Source organism: Gorilla gorilla, chromosome 16 (genome assembly GCF_029281585.2).
Source record: "Gorilla gorilla gorilla isolate KB3781 chromosome 16, NHGRI_mGorGor1-v2.1_pri, whole genome shotgun sequence".
In the NCBI taxonomy this organism is placed as follows: domain Eukaryota; kingdom Metazoa; phylum Chordata; class Mammalia; order Primates; family Hominidae; genus Gorilla; species Gorilla gorilla.
In genome coordinates this window covers 74,992,404-75,012,417 of record NC_073240.2, presented here as the reverse complement: position 1 = coordinate 75,012,417, position 20,014 = coordinate 74,992,404, and the positions used below count along the sequence as shown (strand labels likewise).

General features: G+C 52.1%; 2 protein-coding genes across 4 annotated transcripts in view; one reads left to right on the top strand and one right to left on the bottom strand.

The window, feature by feature from the left end:
* Positions 1-10,901, bottom strand: part of ISLR2 (immunoglobulin superfamily containing leucine rich repeat 2) — a 40,146-nt gene extending 29,245 nt beyond the window's left edge. For all 3 annotated transcript variants that reach the window (XR_010131030.1, XM_063698693.1, XM_055363742.2), the window contains exons 1-2: positions 10,748-10,901; positions 7,286-7,354 (exon numbers count right to left, since the gene is read on the bottom strand). The gene's annotated coding sequence lies outside the window, so the exon portion shown is untranslated. The remainder of the gene's footprint in view (positions 1-7,285; positions 7,355-10,747) is intronic.
* Positions 10,902-11,055: 154 nt separating this feature from the next.
* LOC101147924 (COMM domain-containing protein 4) lies at positions 11,056-14,141 on the top strand. The gene is given in 7 exon segments (XM_019010398.3): positions 11,056-11,193; positions 12,806-12,877; positions 13,098-13,150; positions 13,152-13,161; positions 13,387-13,426; positions 13,742-13,862; positions 14,003-14,141. Coding segments are annotated over 7 exon segments (573 nt in total).
* Positions 14,142-20,014: the final 5,873 nt, after the last annotated feature.

Genomic DNA, 20,014 nt, shown 5'->3' with positions numbered 1-20,014 from the left:
ATCCAAGTTGTGCATGCTCCTTTTTATTGCTTTTCTGTTTTTTTGTTTTTTTTTTTTTGAGATGGAGTCTCCCTCTGTCGCCCAGGCTGGAGTGCAGTGGCACGATCTCGGCTCACTGCAACCTCCACCTCCTGGGTTCACGTGATTCTCCTGCCTCAGCCTCCTGAGTAGCTGTGATTATAGGCACCCACCAACACACCTGGCTTTTGTTTTTTGTTTTTGTGTTGTTTTTGAAACAAAGTTTTCCTCTCATTGCCCAGGCTGGAGTGCGATGGCACGATCTCAATCTCGGCTTACTGCAACCTCTGCCTCCTGGATTCAAGTGATTCTCCTGCCTCAGCCTCCCAAGCAGCTGGGATTACAGGAGCCCGCCACCACGCCCAGCTAATTTTTTTGTATTTTTAGTAGAGATGCGGTATCGCCATGTTGGCCAGGCTGGTCTCGAACTCCTGAACTCAGGTGATCTGCCTACCTCAGGCTCCTAAAGTGCTGGGATTACAGGTGAGAGACACCATGCCCAGCCTCTTTTTTTTTTTTTTTAAGTAGAGACAGGGTTTCACCATGTTGGCCAGGCTGGTCTCGAACTCCTGACCTCAAATGATCTGCTCACCTTGGCCTCCCAAAGTGCTGGGATTACAGGCGTGAGCCACCGTGCCTGGTCCCCTTTTTATTGTTGAATAGTATTTCATAGAATGGATATGTCAGTTTGCTTTACCATTCGCCTATTGGGGGATATTTGGTTCTTTCCAGTTTGAGGCTATTACAAATAAATCTGCCACGAACAATCATGTATGAGTTTTTATGCAGACATCAGTTTTATTTTCTGGTACAAATGCCCAGAAGCAATTGCTAGGTCATATATTGAGGTGTATGTTTGATTAAAGAAGCTGCCAAACTATTTTCTAGAGTGTCTGTACCATTTTATATTCCCACCAGCGATGTATGAGTTAGTTTTGTCTGCATCCTCGCCATTATTTGATATTACCACTATGTTTGATTTGAGCTGTTCTAATAGATCTGTAGTGATATCTTACTGTGGTTTTAATTTGCATTTCCCCAGTGGTTAGTGTTGAAGATCTATTCATGTGCTTTAAGTCAACTCATTTTTAAAACCTAAATACATGTATTTAAAAAGGAAACTTTTGCTTTAGGAGGTCAAGGCAGGTGAATTGCTCGAGCCAAGGAGTTCAAGACCAGCCTGAGCAACATGGTGAAACTCTGTCGCCACAAAAAATAAAAAAACATCCGGGCGTGGTGGCGTGCGTCTATGGTTTCAGCTACTTGGGAAGTGAGGCAGGAGGACTGCTTGAGCCTGGGAGGTTGAGGCTGCCGTGAGCTGTGATTGCACCATTATACTCCAGCCTGGGAGACAGAGCAAAACCCTGCGTTAAATAAATAAATGAATAAAAGGAAATTTGTGATTAGTAGTTCTCAAAGTGTGGTCCCTGAGCCAGCAGTATCAGCATCCCCATCACCTGAGAACTTGTTAGAAATGCAGATTCTCAGGCACCACCCCAGACCTCCTGAATCAGAACCTCTGAGGCGTGGGTTCAGTGATCTGTGGTTTAACAAGCCCTCCTGGTGAGAATCGGTCTCATTTACTACCAATAGAAGGAAATGGTAAAAATAAATGCATCTGCATATCGCCTAAAATCCTCTTGTGGGCCCCAGGTTCGCACACCACACTTTCGGGCAGGAGCCCCACTCACAGAGGCCGTGACAAGAATGCTCCTGCCCCTGGGATTGTGCAGTGACAGCTCACACAGCTCCACGTGGCGGTTCTGAGTTTGGGAAGCACTGATGTGGTCCTACTGCAGCCCTTCCTGCCCTTCACTGGACTGAGAAAATCCAGGCTCTGAGGAGGGCGAGACTTGCCCAAGGTCACCCAGCAACATGGTCAGTCTCCTTTCCCAGGGCCCTCACAATGCCTGGCCTGTTTAAAGCCTGCCTCTATTCACTGCTGAGTGAAAAATCCAGCTCCAAAACAGAATATGGGGAAGGATACTATCTTGTGCAACTTATGTTTATAGCTACATATACGTGGGAAAAAAAGTCAGAAAATACTGTTGAAGCAGTTACTTAGGGAGAGAAGGTGTTTGCTGGTCTTTTGTGTTTTTAACTTTTCTATATTTCTTAATTTTTAACACAATAATGTTTAGTTACATAATCAAAAGGTATTAAATGTTAAAAATTGACATGAAGCCTGATCCAGCCATGGCCTATTGTTGGCAGAGTCAGGAAGCCTTCCAGATAGAGCAGCCCTGCACCTGCCCCAGGTCACACCCTGGGCCTGGGCACATGCTAGGTCCTCTGTCTGGACACTCTCACCCCATGGTGGCCTCCACATCTGTACCCACCAGCACCTCCTGTGGGCGAGGCCCTCCATTGCATCCAGCCCTGGGCACCCCCTAGACCAGAGGGCACCTCATAGTCTGAGAGTCCACCTGTCTGTCTCTAAAGAGAGGAAAGCTCCTTGGGACATGTGTTCTGCTTGACCCATCACCCCTGGCCTGGTACAGAAAGGTGGACAGTGGGTATTTGGTGAATAAATGAATGGATGATTGGAATGAATCCCCAGAATGGTGATTTCCTGAGGCCCTTCTCCAGCTGGCCCAGGTGGAACCAGTTCCACTTTTCACAGGAAAGCCAGGTGGGAGGAGTGGGGCAGGTGTGTGTGAGGGGCCAGGTTTTCGAAGGCTGCATGGACATGGGGCTTTGGCGGGTCTGGGGGCGGCACTGCTGCTGTGGGAGCCTCAGGGAGGGCTCATCCCTGGAATCTCCCAGGGTATCCTGGTGCCCCCACCTGCTGTGCGGTGTGAGAATTCCTGGCTGATGGGGACACACAGGGACTTGTTTGGATTGGCCACCTGGTCCAGTCCAAGGAGCTGTGCCTCCAGCCCCTTGGGGAAAAGCTCACTTTTGATGTGTGACAACAGCTGCAGGCAAGGGGAGGGAGAGGTGTGCTGGGCGTCGGCCTTAGAAGCCAGAAGCCCTACCTTGGTCTAGGTGGGAAAGGGATGCGGCCTCAGTTAACTCTAGCATCCTGGGTTATGGTCAGAACCCTCCCTTATGGACTCAGTGACTTGGGCTGACCCCGCCCCTCCCTGAGCCTCATCAGTGAAACCTGGACTGGGCCAGGGCTGTCGACACCTCCCAGCTCCAACCTCTGGCTTTCTCCTAAGAGGGCAGGAGATCAGACAGAGGTGACCTGGGCTCTCCTGTTTACCTCAACCTCCTTGTGAAGCCTCCCTCTGTCTGCCTGTGAGGTGGGTGGGGCCGGAAGGAGGGGCATTCACCTGTGGGTCTCTGACTTCTCTGCCCAGGTGTACCTGGAGAGCCTGATCCATACCCGGTGCTCTGCTACACCCCACGGCCTGGCCACGACCTCCCTGCCTCCCGAGCAGCCCTGGCCCAGGGAAGAAGCTGGTCTCTGCATCGAATGATAGGTAGAAAATGAAAGTGGGGACGATAGCTCTGAAAAGGAGTCAAGGAGGAGGTGCCTTCCCAAGGACGTGGAGGGTTTTTCCAGAATGGAACTTGACTGGTGCGGGCAAACATCAGGAGGTGGGAAGGGTGGCTCCCTCTGTGGGAGCCGGGACGATTTGCCTGGGCCAAATGGTGCTAGGCTGTGGGTAGGGCAGGCAGAGCTGGAGTGCCCAGAGCCTGGGGTCCCTGTCCTTGCAGAGGACTGGAATTCAAAACAAGTGTCCCCTGCCCTGTGGCTGGGGGACATCCTCTATTTCCAAGCCCAGACACACATCATCTGCCACAAGCCCCTGAGGCTCTTCAGAGGACCAGTGGGCAGCCACACCCACAATGGGCCAGCCTGCTGGACCCACCTGCACCCTGGTCACAGCCCATGACTGAGGGGACTCTCTGGGGACAATGGGGCAGTCTCATGCTGCCCTCTTACAGGTGGATCAGTCCCTGGGATCTGGTGTTGGGCTGGGGTGGGCTGAGACTGTTCTTTGCCGGGATGCCTGGTGGACAGCAGGTGGAGCAACTTCTCCTTGGCTTTCCTGGACCCCAGGACACAGCTGAACAGTGCACTTTACCCTGGATGCCTTTGGATTCTCAGGGGACCCTGGGAAGGAAGAGGGGCTGCCCCTGCAGGAGGCCAGGGCCCTGGCCCATGGTTGCTTCCCCCAGTCCCTCCAGCAGGCACCTCCTCTCCAGATTGACATCACCTGATTCCTGAAGGCCTGGGCTATTGACCAGAGCCCCAACACCCTCACCAAGGTCTGTTCTTATATCAGAGCAACTAGTACGAGTTCGGAGCTGAAGGGGGCGGAGAGAGAATGAAGGGCTCTGTAAGAATTCTCAGCTCTCTGCTGTGGTGGGCCCCGTAGAAGGCCCCCCAGAAATCTGCAGCTGCTGTAAGTCACTGGGAGGAAGCTGCAGCAGACATGTGTTTCCCAGCCTAGTAGATGCAGAGGGGTGTCCGGGCCCCCAGGTGGGAGGCCCAAACGTGGCCTTGGATATGGCAATGCAGGAATTCTAGCCAGCTCTGGGGCCCGGGGCAAGTCATTTAACCTCTCAGAACCCCATTCCTGGTCACCATGGAGCTCTTGTGTGGATGTAAAGAACCCCCCTGGCCACTTATATCCCATCGGTGGAAGCCTAGCATGGGTGGAGACCCCCAAGACTGAACTCAGTGGTGGGATCCAGCCTGCCCAGCTCTCCTACATAGAGCCCAGAGCCAACAGGATGGGCTTCCTGGAGAAGCAGGCACTCCTGTGGGCTGGAGAGCATGAGCAGGGGTCCCTTTGGGGAGGTGGAAGAGGCTGCGGTCATTGAAGGCCATAATGAGGCAGAGCTTGGGCAAAAAAGGCATGATGATCAGGGGATCTGAAACCCAACAGAGACTGGACTGAGGACACAGTGACCACCTCCAGGTGCCACTCAGGTGGTAGAAGCTGAGGTAGGGCTGGGCCCCCTGGTCCTGAGTAAGGCCTCACCAGTCTTGGAAGCTGTACCCAAGGTGGCTTCATGTAAGGGTGCATCTGAGCACTTTTTTTGAGACTGGATCTTGCTCTGTCATCCAGGCTGCAATTCAGTGGCATGATCATAGCTCACTGCAGCCTCAAACTCCTGGGCTCAAGTGATCCTCCCACCTCAGCCTCACAAAGTATTGTAATTATAGGCCTGAGCTATGGAGCCCGGTTTTAAATCTTAATAAATATCTCCTCCTGGTCTGCTTCCCTGGCTGACACACATGCTGGAATCTTGCGCCTAGACAGACATGTTTCTGGACTTGGTTCCATTTGTTCTGATGGCCTCCTCTCTCTCAATGACCACACATTACAGTATGTGGCTATTCTTACACATTTCTGTATAGACTTGAGGGTTAGTATATTAATGTCAAAGTTCTACTGGTTTTTCAAGGCTGGGTGGAATGTTTGGGTTAATTTAGGAGTGGGCATCTTGACAATACAGGCTTTTCCTCCAGGAATGGTGATTCTGGGATGCAGGCTTTGCACATTCTGGTTTATTGCTTGGCTCGCTGCCACAGAGGGATGGCACTGCTCCACATGCCATGCCCAAGAGATGTCCCACCTTATCTTTCTAAATCAAGCTGAATGTTCTCAGCTGACAGGATATCCTATCAGCGCTGCGGGGACTCACACCTTCCAAACTGAGATGAAGTGAGGTGGAGACTATGGTGCAGATCCGTGCTGACTGCATTCGCCCTTCCTGACCCACACTGCTGCTGGCCGGGGCTATGTCTGAGCCATCAGAGGGCATTGATTTAGGGACGGGGCGGGGGGTGGTCCTGGAGAGATGCCCCTCACCTCCCTCAGCTCCTCCTGTCCACCCAACACTTGGCCACCAAGGCCCCTGACTTCCAGGCCCCAGTCACCACTAATGGGGTGCTGCATGGGAACAAAGTGTAGGCCCAGAACCTGGAGCTCAGGTCACTCCTCCTTCCATTTGAAGCCTCTGCCCCTCCCAGGTGATTCCACCCTCATTCCTCCATGGGCCAAATATCCTAAACAAAGGCCTGGACAGGGGTCTTTATCCGAGTATCCAGAAAACACACACGGAAATGCTTTGCATGCCCCCTGTGGCATGCAAAGAGCCTGCCCGTCAAAATGCACAGTCCTGGTTCTTGCAGGGAGGTGAGGAGTGGAGGAAGAAAAGATCCATCTCATTCTTTCAGCAGGATCCTAAACTTGGGAAAGCCAGATGCAGTACATTTCTTAATCCTGATACTTTTATAACTGGTTACAGCTGGGTCACATGCACAACTGTTTTCCAACATCTTTCAACGGGCCACATAACAACCTGTAACTTCTTTTTTTAATTTTTATTTTGTAAGGCCAGGGGCAGTGGCTCACTCCTGTAATCTCAACGCTTTCGGAGGCTGAGGCAGGAAGACTGATTGAGGCCAGGAGTTTGAGAACAGCCTGGGCAACATAGCAAGACCCCATATGCAACAGAGAAAAAAAAATTTTTTTTTGAGTACAGTGGCATGATCACAGCTCTCCATAGCCTCCAACTCCTGGGCTCAAGCGATACTCCCACCTCAGCAGCTGGGACTATCAGAGTGCAGCACCACATCTGGCTGATGTTTTAATTTTTAGTAGAGATGCGGTCTCACTATGTTGCCCAGGCTGGTCTTGAACTCCTGGCCTCAAGAGATCCTCCCAATGCGACCTCACAATGCACTGGGGTTACAGGCATGAGCCACCATGCAGCCCCTGCAAAATCTAACTGTTCTTCAGGTGCTTCTTTTGGACCTCCTAGCTAGACTATCATTGGAAAATACTAGTTTATTATTTTCCCACATTTATGTTAATGGATTTCCCATGTTTTATTTGTCTAGACTAGGGTTTCTCAACAGCAGCACTAACACTTTGGGCTGGATAATTCTTTGTTATGGAGCTGTTTGTGCCTCGCAGGATGTTTAGCAGCATCCCCAGCCTCCGCCTGCTACATGCCAGTAGCACTCCTCAGTGTGACAGCCAAAATGATTTCAGATATTGTCAAATATCCCCAGGGAGGCAAAATCACCTCCAGTTGAGAACTGCTGACCTAAAACCCTCTGGAACAATGTTAGATCATGGTAATGATAGCACATACTGCTCCTGACCTTAATGGGAATACCTCTAGCATCAAAGTATAGTAGTACCTGTATACTACTGTCTGGGCTGTTATTAGTACACTGTATTAGTCCATTCTCACTCTGCTATGAAGAAATACCCAAGACTGGGTAATTTATAAATAAAAGAGGTTTAAGTTGACTCACAGTTCTGCATGGCTGGGGAGGCCTCAGGAAACTTACAATTATGGCAGAAGACACCTCTTCACAGGGCAGCAGGAGAGAGAAGGAGAGCCGAGCAAAGGGGAAAGCCTGTAATAAAATCATCAGATCTGGTGAGAACTCACTTACTATCATGAGAACAGCATGGGAGAAACCACCCCCATGATTCAATTATCTCCACCTGGTCCCACCCTTGACATGTGGGGATTATTGCAATTCAAGGTGAGATTTGGATGGGGACACAGAACCAAGCCATATCATATCCTTTATATTAGCATACGGTATCAAAGTATAATTTTCTTTCTTTTTTTCCTTTGGGACAGAGTCTCACTCTGGCTCTGGCTGGAGTGCAGTGGCACAATATCAGCTCATGGCAACCTTGGCTCACTGCAGCCTCAGCCTCCCGGGTTCAAGCAGTTCTTGTGCCTCAGCCTCCCGAGTAGCTGGAACTACAGGTGTGTGCCACCAATGCCCAGCTAATTTTGATTTTGTTTTTAGTACACATGGGGTTCGACATGTTGGCTAGGCTGGTGTCAAACTCCTGGCCTCGAGTGATCCAGCTACTTCGGCCTCCAGAAGTCCTGGGATTATAGGCGTCAGCCACTGCACCCAGCCTGAAGTATAATTTTCACAATGTGAAAAGCTTGACTTTCATACAAATAATGAAGGAATACGTATAAGATATTTTCTTTAATTTACAAGGGAGTCAGCAACACGGTGAAGCTAGTTCAAGGAGCGTTTTGAGAGACAGTGTCTGTAGTGCTCCAGGAAGGGCATTCCGAAATGCATTCTGAGATAGAGACAAAATTTGTTAATATCCTAAAGGGAGGCCGGGCGTGGTGGCTCAGGCCTGTAATCCCAGCACTTTGGGAGGCTGAGGTGGGCAGATCACCTGACGTCAGGAGTTCAAGACCAGCCTGGCCAACATGGCGAAACCCTGTCTCTACTAAAAATACAAAAATTAGCCAGGCGCAGTGGTGGGTGCTTGTAGTCCCAGCTACTCAGAAGGCTGAGGCAGGAGAATTGCTTGAACCTGGGAGGTGAAGGCTGTAGTGAGCCAAGATCATGCCACTGCACTCCAGCCTGGACAACAGAGCAAGATTCTGACTCAAAAAAAAAATCCTATTGGGAAATAAAACTGTCATCTTTGGGAGTTATCTTTTCTACTGTACTGAAATCTGTAAGTTAACATATGTACATATTCTCACATATATTCATAACATATTCTCTAGTATATTTCCCTACATTAGTGGTTTTCAAACCATGGTCTCAAATTGGAAGCACCAGCGTCACCTGGGAACACAGACATGCAATGCTTAGGCCCCACCTCAGTCCTGTTGAGTTAGAAACTCTGGTGTGGGGCCCAGCAGCCTATTTCACAAGCCTTGCAAGTGATTAGGATGCACTCTAATGTGTGAGGACCACGGCTCTAAATAGTCAATCTTTAATAGTAAAACAAGTATCTATGAAACAATGCTCAGTATGACATTAAAAGGGCCCACCACCCACCTTTTAACTTTATTTCTGAATTTAAATATTTTGTCTGTCTAATGTTAAATTTGCTGTTTTGTTTTTCAAATACTCTTAAGACAAGACAGTTTTCATCTGTTCCTAATTTTCTTTTTAAATAAAAAATGGTTTCCCAAAACTATCCATTTTTCTCTTCTTTAACTTACTGACAGCATGAAATAAAAGTTGAACCATTCCTACATCTTTTTTTTTTTTTTCTCACCTTGTTGCTCAAGTTGACTGAAATGCAGTGGTGCAATCTCGGCTCACTGAAACCTCCACCTCCCGGGTTCAAGCGATTCTTGTGACTCAGTCTCCTAAGTAGCTGGGATTACAGGCACCCAGCACCATGCCCAGCTAATTTTTATTTATTTATTTATTTATTTATTTATTTACAGTAGAGATGGGTTTTGCCATGTTGGCCACACTGGTCTCCAACTCCTGACCTCAGGTGATCTGCCTGCCTCGGCCTCCCAAAGTGCTAGGATTACAGGCATGAGCCACCCCACCCAGCTTTTTTTTTTTCCTTTTTTTGTTTTGAGATGGTCTCATTCTGTTGCTCAGGCTGGATGGAGTACAGTGGCGCCATCATGTCTCACTGCAGCCTCCACCTCCCATGCTCAAGAGATCCTCCCATCTCAGCCTCTTAGGTAGATGGGATGACACGTGTGCACCAGCACAAGCAGCTAATTTTTTGTAGAGACTGGGGTCTCCCTATGTTGCCCAAGCTGGTCTAGAACTCCTGGGCTCAAGTGATCCACTGGCCTTGGCCTCCCAAAGTGCTATGATTACAGGTCTTATGTTCTTAAAATTTTTCTTTGACATGGTATAGGATAGTCTAGTAACTTAACATACTGTTGCTTTCAACAGGATAGTGCTTATGATTTGTAAAATAACTCTTCAGAAATGAGTTCAATTTTACCATGAATTGGGACACTTTCTATTTCTATTTTATAGAGCAGTTTACTTGTCATGAGGTCTGTCTTTTGAAAACTTGAAAGCCTGCAACAATAAAACCAGCTGCACCTGGTGCATGGGATAGGCATGGAATTGAGGAGAGAGCTCAAACTATGGTCAGCCTTCTGTATCCTCGGGTTCTGGGTCCTTGGATTTAACCAACTGTGCATCAAAAATATTTGGAAAAAGTAAAACAATAAAAAAACAAAAATTAAAAAATACTTTATATCAGCTATTTACAAAGCATTTATGATGTATTAGGTATTATAGCAATCTAGAGATGATTTAAAGTATACGGAAGGATGTGCACAGGTTATATGCAAATACTATGCCACATTATATCAGGAACTTGAGCATCTGTGAATTTTGGTATCTCTGGGGTCCTGGAACCAGTATCTTGAGGTTACTAAGGGACGACTGTATTCAATTTCTTCTTTGGTTATTAGTTTATTCTTTAATGTATTTTTGTTGTTGTTTTGTCTTTTTGTTTTTGCCTCTTCAAGTCAACGTCGGAAACTTAGTTGTTCTAGACTACCCATTAGCTCAAAGCTACCAGTAATCAGACTACCACTGCAATCTAAGCAACCGATTTTTTTTTACCCATCAGACTGGCAAAAATTAAGATAAGCATCTATTGATGTTGAAGCTGTAGGGAGTTTTCCTGAGCATGTTAATTATGACAGCCCTTTTTACTAGGCACCTAGACGATTCATCAAAATGAAATAAAATACCCATGCACTTGAAGAAGTTACCTGGTTATTTCCTTATCTGGGTGCTGGTTATGTGAGGTCTACAGTTGATGAAAACTTATTAAGCTTTATATTTCTAATAGGTACAATTTTCTGTATGTGTAACATATTTGAAAAGTTTTTAAAATGTTTTTTGCCACAGCCCGCAGCTGTGTATAATGCTATTCGCTTAACAGTGGAAAACATGGCAATGACCTGAATCTCCCTGGCTCCCGGGATCCTACCCCCTTAAGTTAACGAAAATAAAAGTAAAAGAAATAACTTCCACTGTATTTCGTAATGCCTTAAATCCGTCCTCAGTTAAACTGGCGGTTGGCGCTGGTTTTTTCCAGGGCAGGATTCTGGGAGACGGAGGAGCAGACGCCAGCATTTCGCCCCCGGCACCTCCAGCGGGCTGCGGTCCGCTCCCGGCCTCACTCGAGCAGGTCCCGCCCCTCCAGAGGCCGTTAATCCAAGTCACGTGATCGTCGACTCAGCTGACCTGGCGGCACCGGAAAAAGAAATTCCCGGGCCCTGGCTTCCTCGCGCGATGATGAGGCACCAGGGGTGAAGCGGGCATGGGCTGCTGGAGCGGGAATGAGGGGGCGCCAGTGGCTCCGGAAACGGGTTGAGGTTGTCTGCACTGGCCGCTCCGCAAACACAGTGTGTGCGGGCGTCAGGGCAGCAGGTCTGGTAGAGAAAAGTCCACCGCCATCCCTCTCCCGAGTGGGGCGGGTAAGACAGAGCAGGCCGGCCGGCTTACAGTCCCCTGCTTCCCTGGCGGAAGGAAGGGCCCCTGACTCCTGGGGCAGGAACTAGGGCTTGTCTGGAGCTGGGAGGCATTTCAGGTCTTCTCTAGCTCCAAAAGGACCTCCCAAGGACACCCCCTTCCCCAGCCCTGCTGTGGGACTTGGACAGGAAAGTGCTAGAATCAGGCTCACTCTTGCACACTGTTAGGAAGCCACTCCGCTCTTTTCAGATCCAGAAAGTAGTAGTTTTGGGGCTGATACTTATCCATCCATTCATCCAATCCATCCATCCATCGGTTCAAAGTGCCTAGTCTATACCATGAATTGTACTAGGCACTGGGAGGACTTGAGCTGCCGCGGGAAGGGGAAATCAGAGGCTTGAATTGGAGTCATAGTTAAGGCTCCAGGGGCAGAGACCTAACTGCGCCTTGTGTGTAGTGCTAAGGGGGCTTCCTGAGGATGCCTTCAACCTTAAAGGCGATGGCAGGAGTTGGCTGGCTGAAGTACAGTTTGTGTACCAGGGGTTGGGAGGCAACGGTGGGAGGCGTGTGTCTTCAGACAGGGAACAGCATGTGCAGAGACTTCAGGTGAGAGAGAGCATGGCTCCCCAGGAATGAATGCATTTCCCATAGCTGGGAGAGTATCATCTGGAGGTTAGGGAAAGATGAGTCTGGACAAGTAAAGACCAAATCTTCCTGGCTCTTGGATCACCACAATCAAGATAACGAATATATCCACCGGCCCCCAAAATTTCCTTGTGTTAGGGGCTATTTTAGGAAGTATGATCAAGAAGGGCCGGCCTGCCAGGGTGCAGTGGCTCACGCCTGTAATCCCAGTACTTTGAGAGGCCAAAGTGTGCAGATGACCTGAGGTCAGGAGTTCGAGATTAGCATGGCCAACACGGTGAAACCCTGTCTTTACCAAAAATACAAAAAAGCTGGGTGTGGTGCCGCATGCCTGTAGTCCCAGCTACTTGGGAGGCTGAGGCAGGAGAATTGGTTGAACCCGGGAGGTGGAGGTTGCAGTGAGCCGAGATTGTGCCATTGCACTCCAGCCTGGGCAACAGAGCGAGACTCCGTCTTTAAAAAAAAAAAAAAAAAAAAAAGAAGGGCTGGTCTGATGAGGTGTCACTTGAGCAGAGAGTGGAATGAAATAAAGGATAGCAAGCCACATAGAGAGTGCAGCGGAAGCAAGGCTGGTGTCCCTGAGCTGCAGCAGGGAAGCTGGAGTGGCTGGAGTTGTGTGGGTATGGGGAAGAAGGGAGAGAGTTCACTCGTCTCTGTGAGGCCCAGGACTTTGTTTTATCCCCTGCTGTACCCCCAGCACTTAGAGTGGGAGCTAGCACAGAGAAGGTGCTCAATTGATGTTTGCTGAGCAGATGAATGCCTGGAGTAGACCTCAGAGCAGGGTTTGGTGGCAGGGTGGGTCAGGTAGAGTTTACTCAACAGCCTGGTTATAGGGGAGAACAAGTGGCCAGAGGGTATCCATCTATGTCGGGGACCAGGGGTCCCTGCTGGGCAGCAGTGTGGGAGACACAGGGATCCTGGCCACACCTCAGTCTTCTTTCCAGCCTGATTACCTGCCTCCCTCCCTTGCAGAGGTTTCGGTTCTGTGGTGATGTGGACTGTCCTGACCGGGTCCTGGCAGAGATCAGGACGCTGGCCAAGATGGTTAAGTGCACAGGGTCTACACCGGGTGGAGGAGGGGTGTTGGGCTGGGGATTGTGGCTGTAGAGGATGGTGAGGTTTCTCTGGGGCTAGGGCCTCAGTGCTCTCAGCCTGTGCTACCATGCTTTGTGACCTTGATCAGTGGCTGGCTTGCTCTGAGCCAGTCCCCAGGAAGAAGGGGTGAGGTTTGCCAGCCTGGCTGATGTAAGGACTTCCCTTCCAGTCCTCTGTGAACTTGCGGCTGCTCTGCAGCCAGGTACTAAAGGAGCTACTGGGACGGGATTGATGTGAGAACAAGACCCAGCACCCCATTGTCCCATAACCTTATGGCCCCCAGTGCCCTGAAACTCTGCACTAGGCCCAGGGAAATGGGTGAACCAGTCTCTCAACCTCTCTGGGCACCTCCCTTCCTTCTTTCCAGCCTGTCTGTTCCTTATCGCAGGATCCAGGCTGGGGGTGAGGGGCTGGTGAGCAGGGGCCTGGCACCCCCTGAAGGTCTCCTTTCCCCATAGTATGAGAAGATCCTGAAGCTCACGGCTGACGCCAAGTTTGGTGAGTATCCCGCTGAGTCTATAGGCCCCAGGCAACCCTGGGACCTCGGCCTGGTGCCTGGTACAGAGCCCGCTCCCCTCCCCCCCAACACACACATCCCAACAGTATCCTTAACCTGCCTTCCCTAGTGGAGGAGCATGAGGGAAAGAAAGACATTGACAGTCCCACCTTCCTGTCCTTTGCCAGCTCCTGGTGGAGCAGTAGCAGTGCCTGTGGCTCCAGGAGGCCTGGGGGCTTTGAGCTGAAGTTAATAGGGCAACAGGGAGGTGGCTGGGCCCACAGTGACACCCCCTGTCCCATGCATGGGTCCCTGAGAGTCAGGCGATGTGAAGGCCACAGTGGCAGTGCTGAGTTTCATCCTCTCCGATGCGGCCAAGCACAGTGTCGATGGCAAATCCTTGGCCAGTGAACTGCAGCAGCTGGGGCTGCCCCAAAGGTATGGGTTGTGGGTGGGCAGCTGGGCAGCCTGTGGGCCAAGGGCTGCTAGAGAAGGGGACAGGCCCTGTGACCCTGAGGTGTACCCTGCCCTGTCTGGGCCAGGTACCCAAGCCCAGCCCCCACCTGCTACCTCCAGAGCTACTCCATTCTACCCCCAGAGCACGCGGCCAGCCTGTGCCGCTGTTATGAGGAGAAGCAAAGCCCCTTGCAGAAGTACTTGCAGGTCTGCAGCCTACGCAGTAAGTATGAGGCCAGCCAGGGTCCAGGCTCATCCTAGAAGGTGCACGCAGCACACAAAGTGCATGGAGAGTCCAGGGAGACAATTTAACCGCAGTCACATACCGAGCAGCCACAGAGCCGGGACGTGGCCCTGGGTCTCCTGACTCCGCGGGCTCTGTGATGTGTACGTACAGGATCACACCTTGCCCTTTCCTCCTGGCTGACCCTTCCTTAGTCCCCCGTGCCCCATGTGTGAGCACCCAGCTCACTCTCATTCCTCCCTCTCCAAAGCGTGGTCCCTGGCAGCATGAGTGGCAGAAGGGGCAACAGAGACTGTGGACCCCTCAGCTGCACCTAAGACCTCTGTGTGGTCTAGCTGTGTGTCCTGGGGGAGGCTCTTGGCCACCATTTCCCCCTCTGTGAACGAGACCAATACCTGTGGCATGGAGGGTAGGAGGCTGGTGTGAGTGCCAAGCACTTGGAGCAGGGCCCTGAGTGAGCATGGACATGGGAGCGGGGGTGTTTCTCGACTTTGTGCACCTTGGGGATGGGAGTGGGGCTCCCTGCATGGGTTGACAAGGCATTGCTTTCCCCCACCCCACCTCTGTCCCAGCCCTGCAAGTCCAGTCCTTGGGGGTCTAGGAAGGAAGAAGCCCCTGGCTGTTTGGCCTCAGGCTGGTGCCTGGCCCTCTCTGGCTCTGAGTTCCTGGGAAAATCAGCACCTAAGGCACGCCCTCAAGTTTAGCACCTTGACAAGAAGGGCAGGGACACTGGGATCAGGCCCAACTCTTTGGCCCCAAATCCCGCGGCCCCAGCTGGAGGATGAGGAGACGCTGGGCTTGGATGGGGAAATCAGGGGCGTAAAGGGGCCTGCTCACCCCTCAGCTTGGCTCAAAGGCTCAAGGCGTCGAAGGCTCAGCCTGCCACTCAGGAAGGAGCCCTGGCCAAGCCAGACACTCACCAGGACAAGGGCAACTGTGACGAGCAGGAGGCCCAGGATGAGGAGAGCCATGGCATAGCTGGAGATAAAGGCATCCAGCAGGCTGGAGGCTTTGGGGCTAGGACTGCCTAGAGCAGAGCAAGAAGGCTATGGCCAGGCAGGGCTCTGCCTCTCAGACTTCTGAGAAGACAGAATCTGGGCCCAGAAGTTGCTGCGGGACCAGAGAGCTGGGGCTAGGAGCACCTTAGAGGGCTCCATGAGGAGGGGAGGCAGGCTTCAGATCAGGGCATGTGGAGGCAGCGAGCCCAAGGGAGGAGGCAGAGGGACAGAGGGAGACAGCTTGCAAAGGGAAGGAGGTACTGACCGAGGTCTAGGATGACCGTGTCTACCAAGACGCCCTCTGCCTCCCGCAGGGTGTGCAGGCCCTGGCGTGCACAGTCCCACATGACGGCCTGGGCTGGCGCCACCCTGAAGAAGGTGGCACCCACTCTGGCGGTCAGTGGGTCCGGCCTGCTGAGAGGATTATCACAGACTTCAGGGGTCTGTGCAGCCTTGGGGGACTAGGGGAGGTCATCTCTTCCAGCCTCCTGTCCTCAACCCCAGAACCCCGGTCTGAGCCCTGGGTCACCCAGGGCCACCCCGGACCCACTGGAATTCCTCCACCACCGCTTGATCAAAGTTCTGCAGAGATCTGAGGACGAGGGTCAGCTGGGGGGTCAGAAGAGGATGAAGAGGGTCACAGCTCTACCAAACAAAGCTTCATTCTTTGTGGCCCCTGGCCCACCCCTCTGCTGCCAACCTCAGGCTGGCCCCAGCCCTGCAGAGTAGGTGCCCAAAGGCATTTTAGCAGTTCCTGTCATGCTGGTCGCCCTCCGGGGCCCCCTCTGGAGCCTGGTACCACAGATCTCAGGGTAGGGGGTACAGCTCAGTCTCCCTTCCCTCTCATCTCCCTCATAGGGGCTTAGTCCACCAAGGCCCCTGACTGCTAGGGGACCCACACCGACAGCCTCCTTCTTTCTGACTGCTGGCCCTTCCCCAGCCTGGATACTTGAGCCCCGGGCAGAGGGGTAACGATCCCAGGACTGTCTTCATAAGCAGAGAGGCCACTTGGCACCAGGCTCTTACTCCTTGGGCTGAGCTCAGCAGCAGGTGTGTCACCAAGGTCCCCTGGGCAGAAGGGGCTCAGCCCTGAGGGCCCATCACTCGCCATGCCTGCACGTTCCTGCTAGGCATCCGCCCTGGGGACCCAGCTTTCCCCCTTCCCCCAGCTGCTGGCAGGCCTGTCTTGATTCATCCAGGGTCCTTCAGGCCATGCCAGGAAGCAGCCAGCAGCTGGGAGGAGCACTTGGGGTTTCTGCATCTTTTTTTATGGAGCTGACTTGGGTGGGAGGGGCTATAGACTCAAGGGAGACTGCAGGCCACCCCTTCCCCACTCCCTGGCTGGGTGGGCTTCCAGCTCAGGAGTCTGATTGGAAGGATGGGACCGTCCTGTCACAGAGGCAGGTCTGAGTAGTCCAGGCCCAGTTTTACCCTCCAGCAGGGCCCCTTTCATTCATTTGTCCAGCTGGCTTTGCCCAAAGCACAGGTAATGTCTATGTGTACTGTGTCCCCTGTCCCCAAGGGGAGTATGGCTCCAGTCCTGGCCTGGAACTCAGAGACCTTAGAATTAGAGGCCACATCTGGCAGGGTGGACCAGCATGGTCTGCCCACGGCCAGGGCAGGTACCATGTTGGCAGCCCCAGACCTGACACCACGGCTCCCGTCTCCCCTCTCCACTTCCATCCTGCACATCACCTACACTACGTGCTGTCCCTGATGAATCCAAGCTGTCAGCTTCTGTCAGCTTGGCTGGGAAGTCACGCTGACTGTAAGGTGAATGGTGCAGCCTGAGTTGGGGGCTGAGTGGGAATGGGCCTGGTGTGGGGTGGGGGAGGTGGGGGTGAGGCGGGTGCCTGGCGCCTCTCTGCTTATCTTCCTTTCTCCTTTGCCCACAAAGGAGGCATCTTTTCCATGTCCCTCTGCCACCCTGGGGACATAAAATACTGCCCCACTTCTGTCTTCACTTGGACATAGCCCACCTATCTTCCTGTGGGACTCAGGGCTTTGTTTTGTCCTGTGGCCCACATGAGAAGCAGTTATCCCTGCTCTGCTCAGCTGAGAGAGGACAAACTGAGGCAGAGCAGGGGAACAACTCTGTCATAGTCTGGCTGTTAATGGCAGAGTCAAGACCAGCCCTTCCCTGAGTGTCAGGTCCAGTAGACACTATATTAGTCCGCTTTGCATTGCTCTAGAGGAATACTTGAGACTGGCTTATTTATTTATTTTTGAGATGAAGTCTAGCTCTGTCGCCCAGGCTACAGTACAGTGGCACAATCTCAGGGCACTGCAACCTCTGCCTCCTGGGTTCAGGCTACTCTCCTGCCTCAGCCTCCTGAGTAGGTGGAATTACAGCCATGCACCACCATGCCTGGCTAATTTTTTGTATCTTTAGTAGAGACAGGGTTTTGAGATGGAGTTTCGCTGTTGTGGCCCAGGCTAGAGTGCAATGGTGTGATCTCAACTCATTGCAACCTCTGCCTCCCAGTTCAAGCAATTTTCATGCCTCAGCCTCCCAAGTAGCTTGGATTACAGGCACATACCACCATGCCCGCCTAATTTTGTATTTTTAGTAGACAGGGTTTCACCAGGTTGGCCAGGCTGGCCTTGAACTCCTGACCTCAAGTGATTCACCCGCCTCAGCCTCCCAAAATATTGGGATTACAGGCATGAGCCACCACTCCTGGCACTGAGACTGGGTAATTTATAAAAGAGGTTTATTTGCCTCACAGTTCTGTAGGCTGTACAAGCATCTGCTAGGCTTCTGGTGAAGCCTCAGGAAGCTTTTACTTCTAGTGGGAGGCAAAGAGGGAGCAGACGTGTCGCATGGTGAGAGAATAAGCAAGAGAGAGGAGGCATCAGGCTCTCCTGTGAACTAATAGAAAACTCACTCATTGAATCACTTGAACCTGGGAGGTGGAGGTTGCAGTGAGCCAAGATCATGCCACTGCACTCCAGCCTGGGCTATGAGCGAGACTCTGCCTCAAAAAATAAAAAAATAAAAAATAAAAAATAAGAAAACTCACTCATTACCATGGGGAGGGCACTAAGCCATTCATGAGGGATCCCCCACCATGACCCAAACACCTCACACTACAGGCCCCACCTCCAGCATTGGGGATCACATTTCAATACAAGATGTGGATGGGACAAGTATCCACACTATGTCAGAGGCCTCCCCCTCCCTCTCATCAGAGTCTTCCGTCTTCAGTTCAGGTGCATGCTGGCCTCCATGTCTGGCTCCTAGGAAGTCATCTTGGTGCCAAGGGGTTGGGCAGGGCCACTAGGCCGAGCGTTGCAGCCCTATCTCTCCTAGTCCCAGCCTGGGTCTCCATCACTAGGTAACCCGTACTGCTCGCTGCATTCTCTCCACACCTGCTCCCTGCAGCCCAGGGGTCAGTCTGGGTGCAGGCTGGGTAGAGGTCCAGGAGCAGATTCTGCCCCCCAGCTCATACTTCCTGTGCACCATGGCAGCCAAAATGCACCAGCATGGCCAGGAGCACTGGCTTGTCCCTGTAGTCTCAGTGTTTTGGGAGGCTGAGATGGAAAGATCGCTTCAGACCAGCCTGGGCAACATAGTCAGACCCTGTCTTGAAAAAAATAAAATTAGGCATGGTGGCATGCACCTGTAGTCCCAGCTACTCAGGAGGCTGAGGTGGGAAGATTGCATGAACCCAGGAGGTCCAGGCTGCAGTGAGGTGTGATTGCACCACCACAATCCAGCCTGGGCAACAGAGCAAGACCCTGTCTCTAAAACAAGAAACAAAGTGCAATGGTGTGTGGATTCCAGCTTCTCCTGGTGTGTGGACCTGACCTCACTCAGCCCCATCAGTGAGTAGGAGGCTTCCTGCTGTCTTCCAGAACACTCCCACCACTACACCTGTGTTCCTCCTGCATTCTCTGGCAGGCTTTGTGAGGAGACCTGTCACCTGCCTCTCTGGCTGCCCGAAGGCCCAGCTCAAACCTTCCCTGACCCTGAGAACCTTTTCCTGAAGAGTCTTTCCCCCACCCATAGGCCCCCTCATTTCAGAGCTTTTGGTGGGGTGAGTACAAGGATTGACTCTCTGCTACCAGCCTGGGTAGGGTCCCTAGGGTTGGGTCTCTGGATGGCATATGAGGGTCTAGACCAGGACCCAGATGCCTGTAACCTGAAGGGCAGGCCCTCAGCTGCCCCAACTTCATGGAGCCCCTCATCCAGCCTGACCTTCTGGGATAGGCCCAGCCCCTGCATCCTTTGGTCTTGGTCCCTGTAGGGAACTCTGGTTACCCTGGCTTACCTACTTTGACTCCAAAAGTAATGCTGACATCCCCCGTGAGACACAGTGACAGACTGAGACTAACGTAGGGTTACGTGGCTCAGAGTCACCATGGCCAGGCAGAGCTCAGGTCCTAGCACTGTTCAGCCCTGCCTCCCGGGTTCAAGTGATTCTCCTGCCTCAGCCTCCCAAGTAGGTGGAACTACAGGCGCATGCCACCACATCCGGCTAATTTTTTGTAGTTTTAGTAGAGATGGGGTTTCACTGTGTTAGCCAGGATGGTCTTGATCTCCTGACCCCGTGATCCGCCCACCTCAGCCTTTCAAAGTGTTGAGATTACAGGCCTGAGCCACTGCACCCAGCCTCCCTAACACCCTTCTAGCTCTGGTGCCCTGCAGGGTCTACCTTGGAGCACCTGGAGCCCAAGAAGCTGCCCCTCACCTTTGCAATCCCAGGGACTCACTCCCTGATCATGATGAAGGTGGACCCAAACCCGCTGAGGGGCCTGAGGGAGCAAAGGTCAGCCTCTGCCTCCCACGGCCTCTCTGATGGGGGGGATGTTATCCCAGCAGCATGAGCTGGGAGCAGAATTGGGAGGATGGGGGGTTTTCTCTGTGGGTAGCTCTGGGCTCCAAGGTG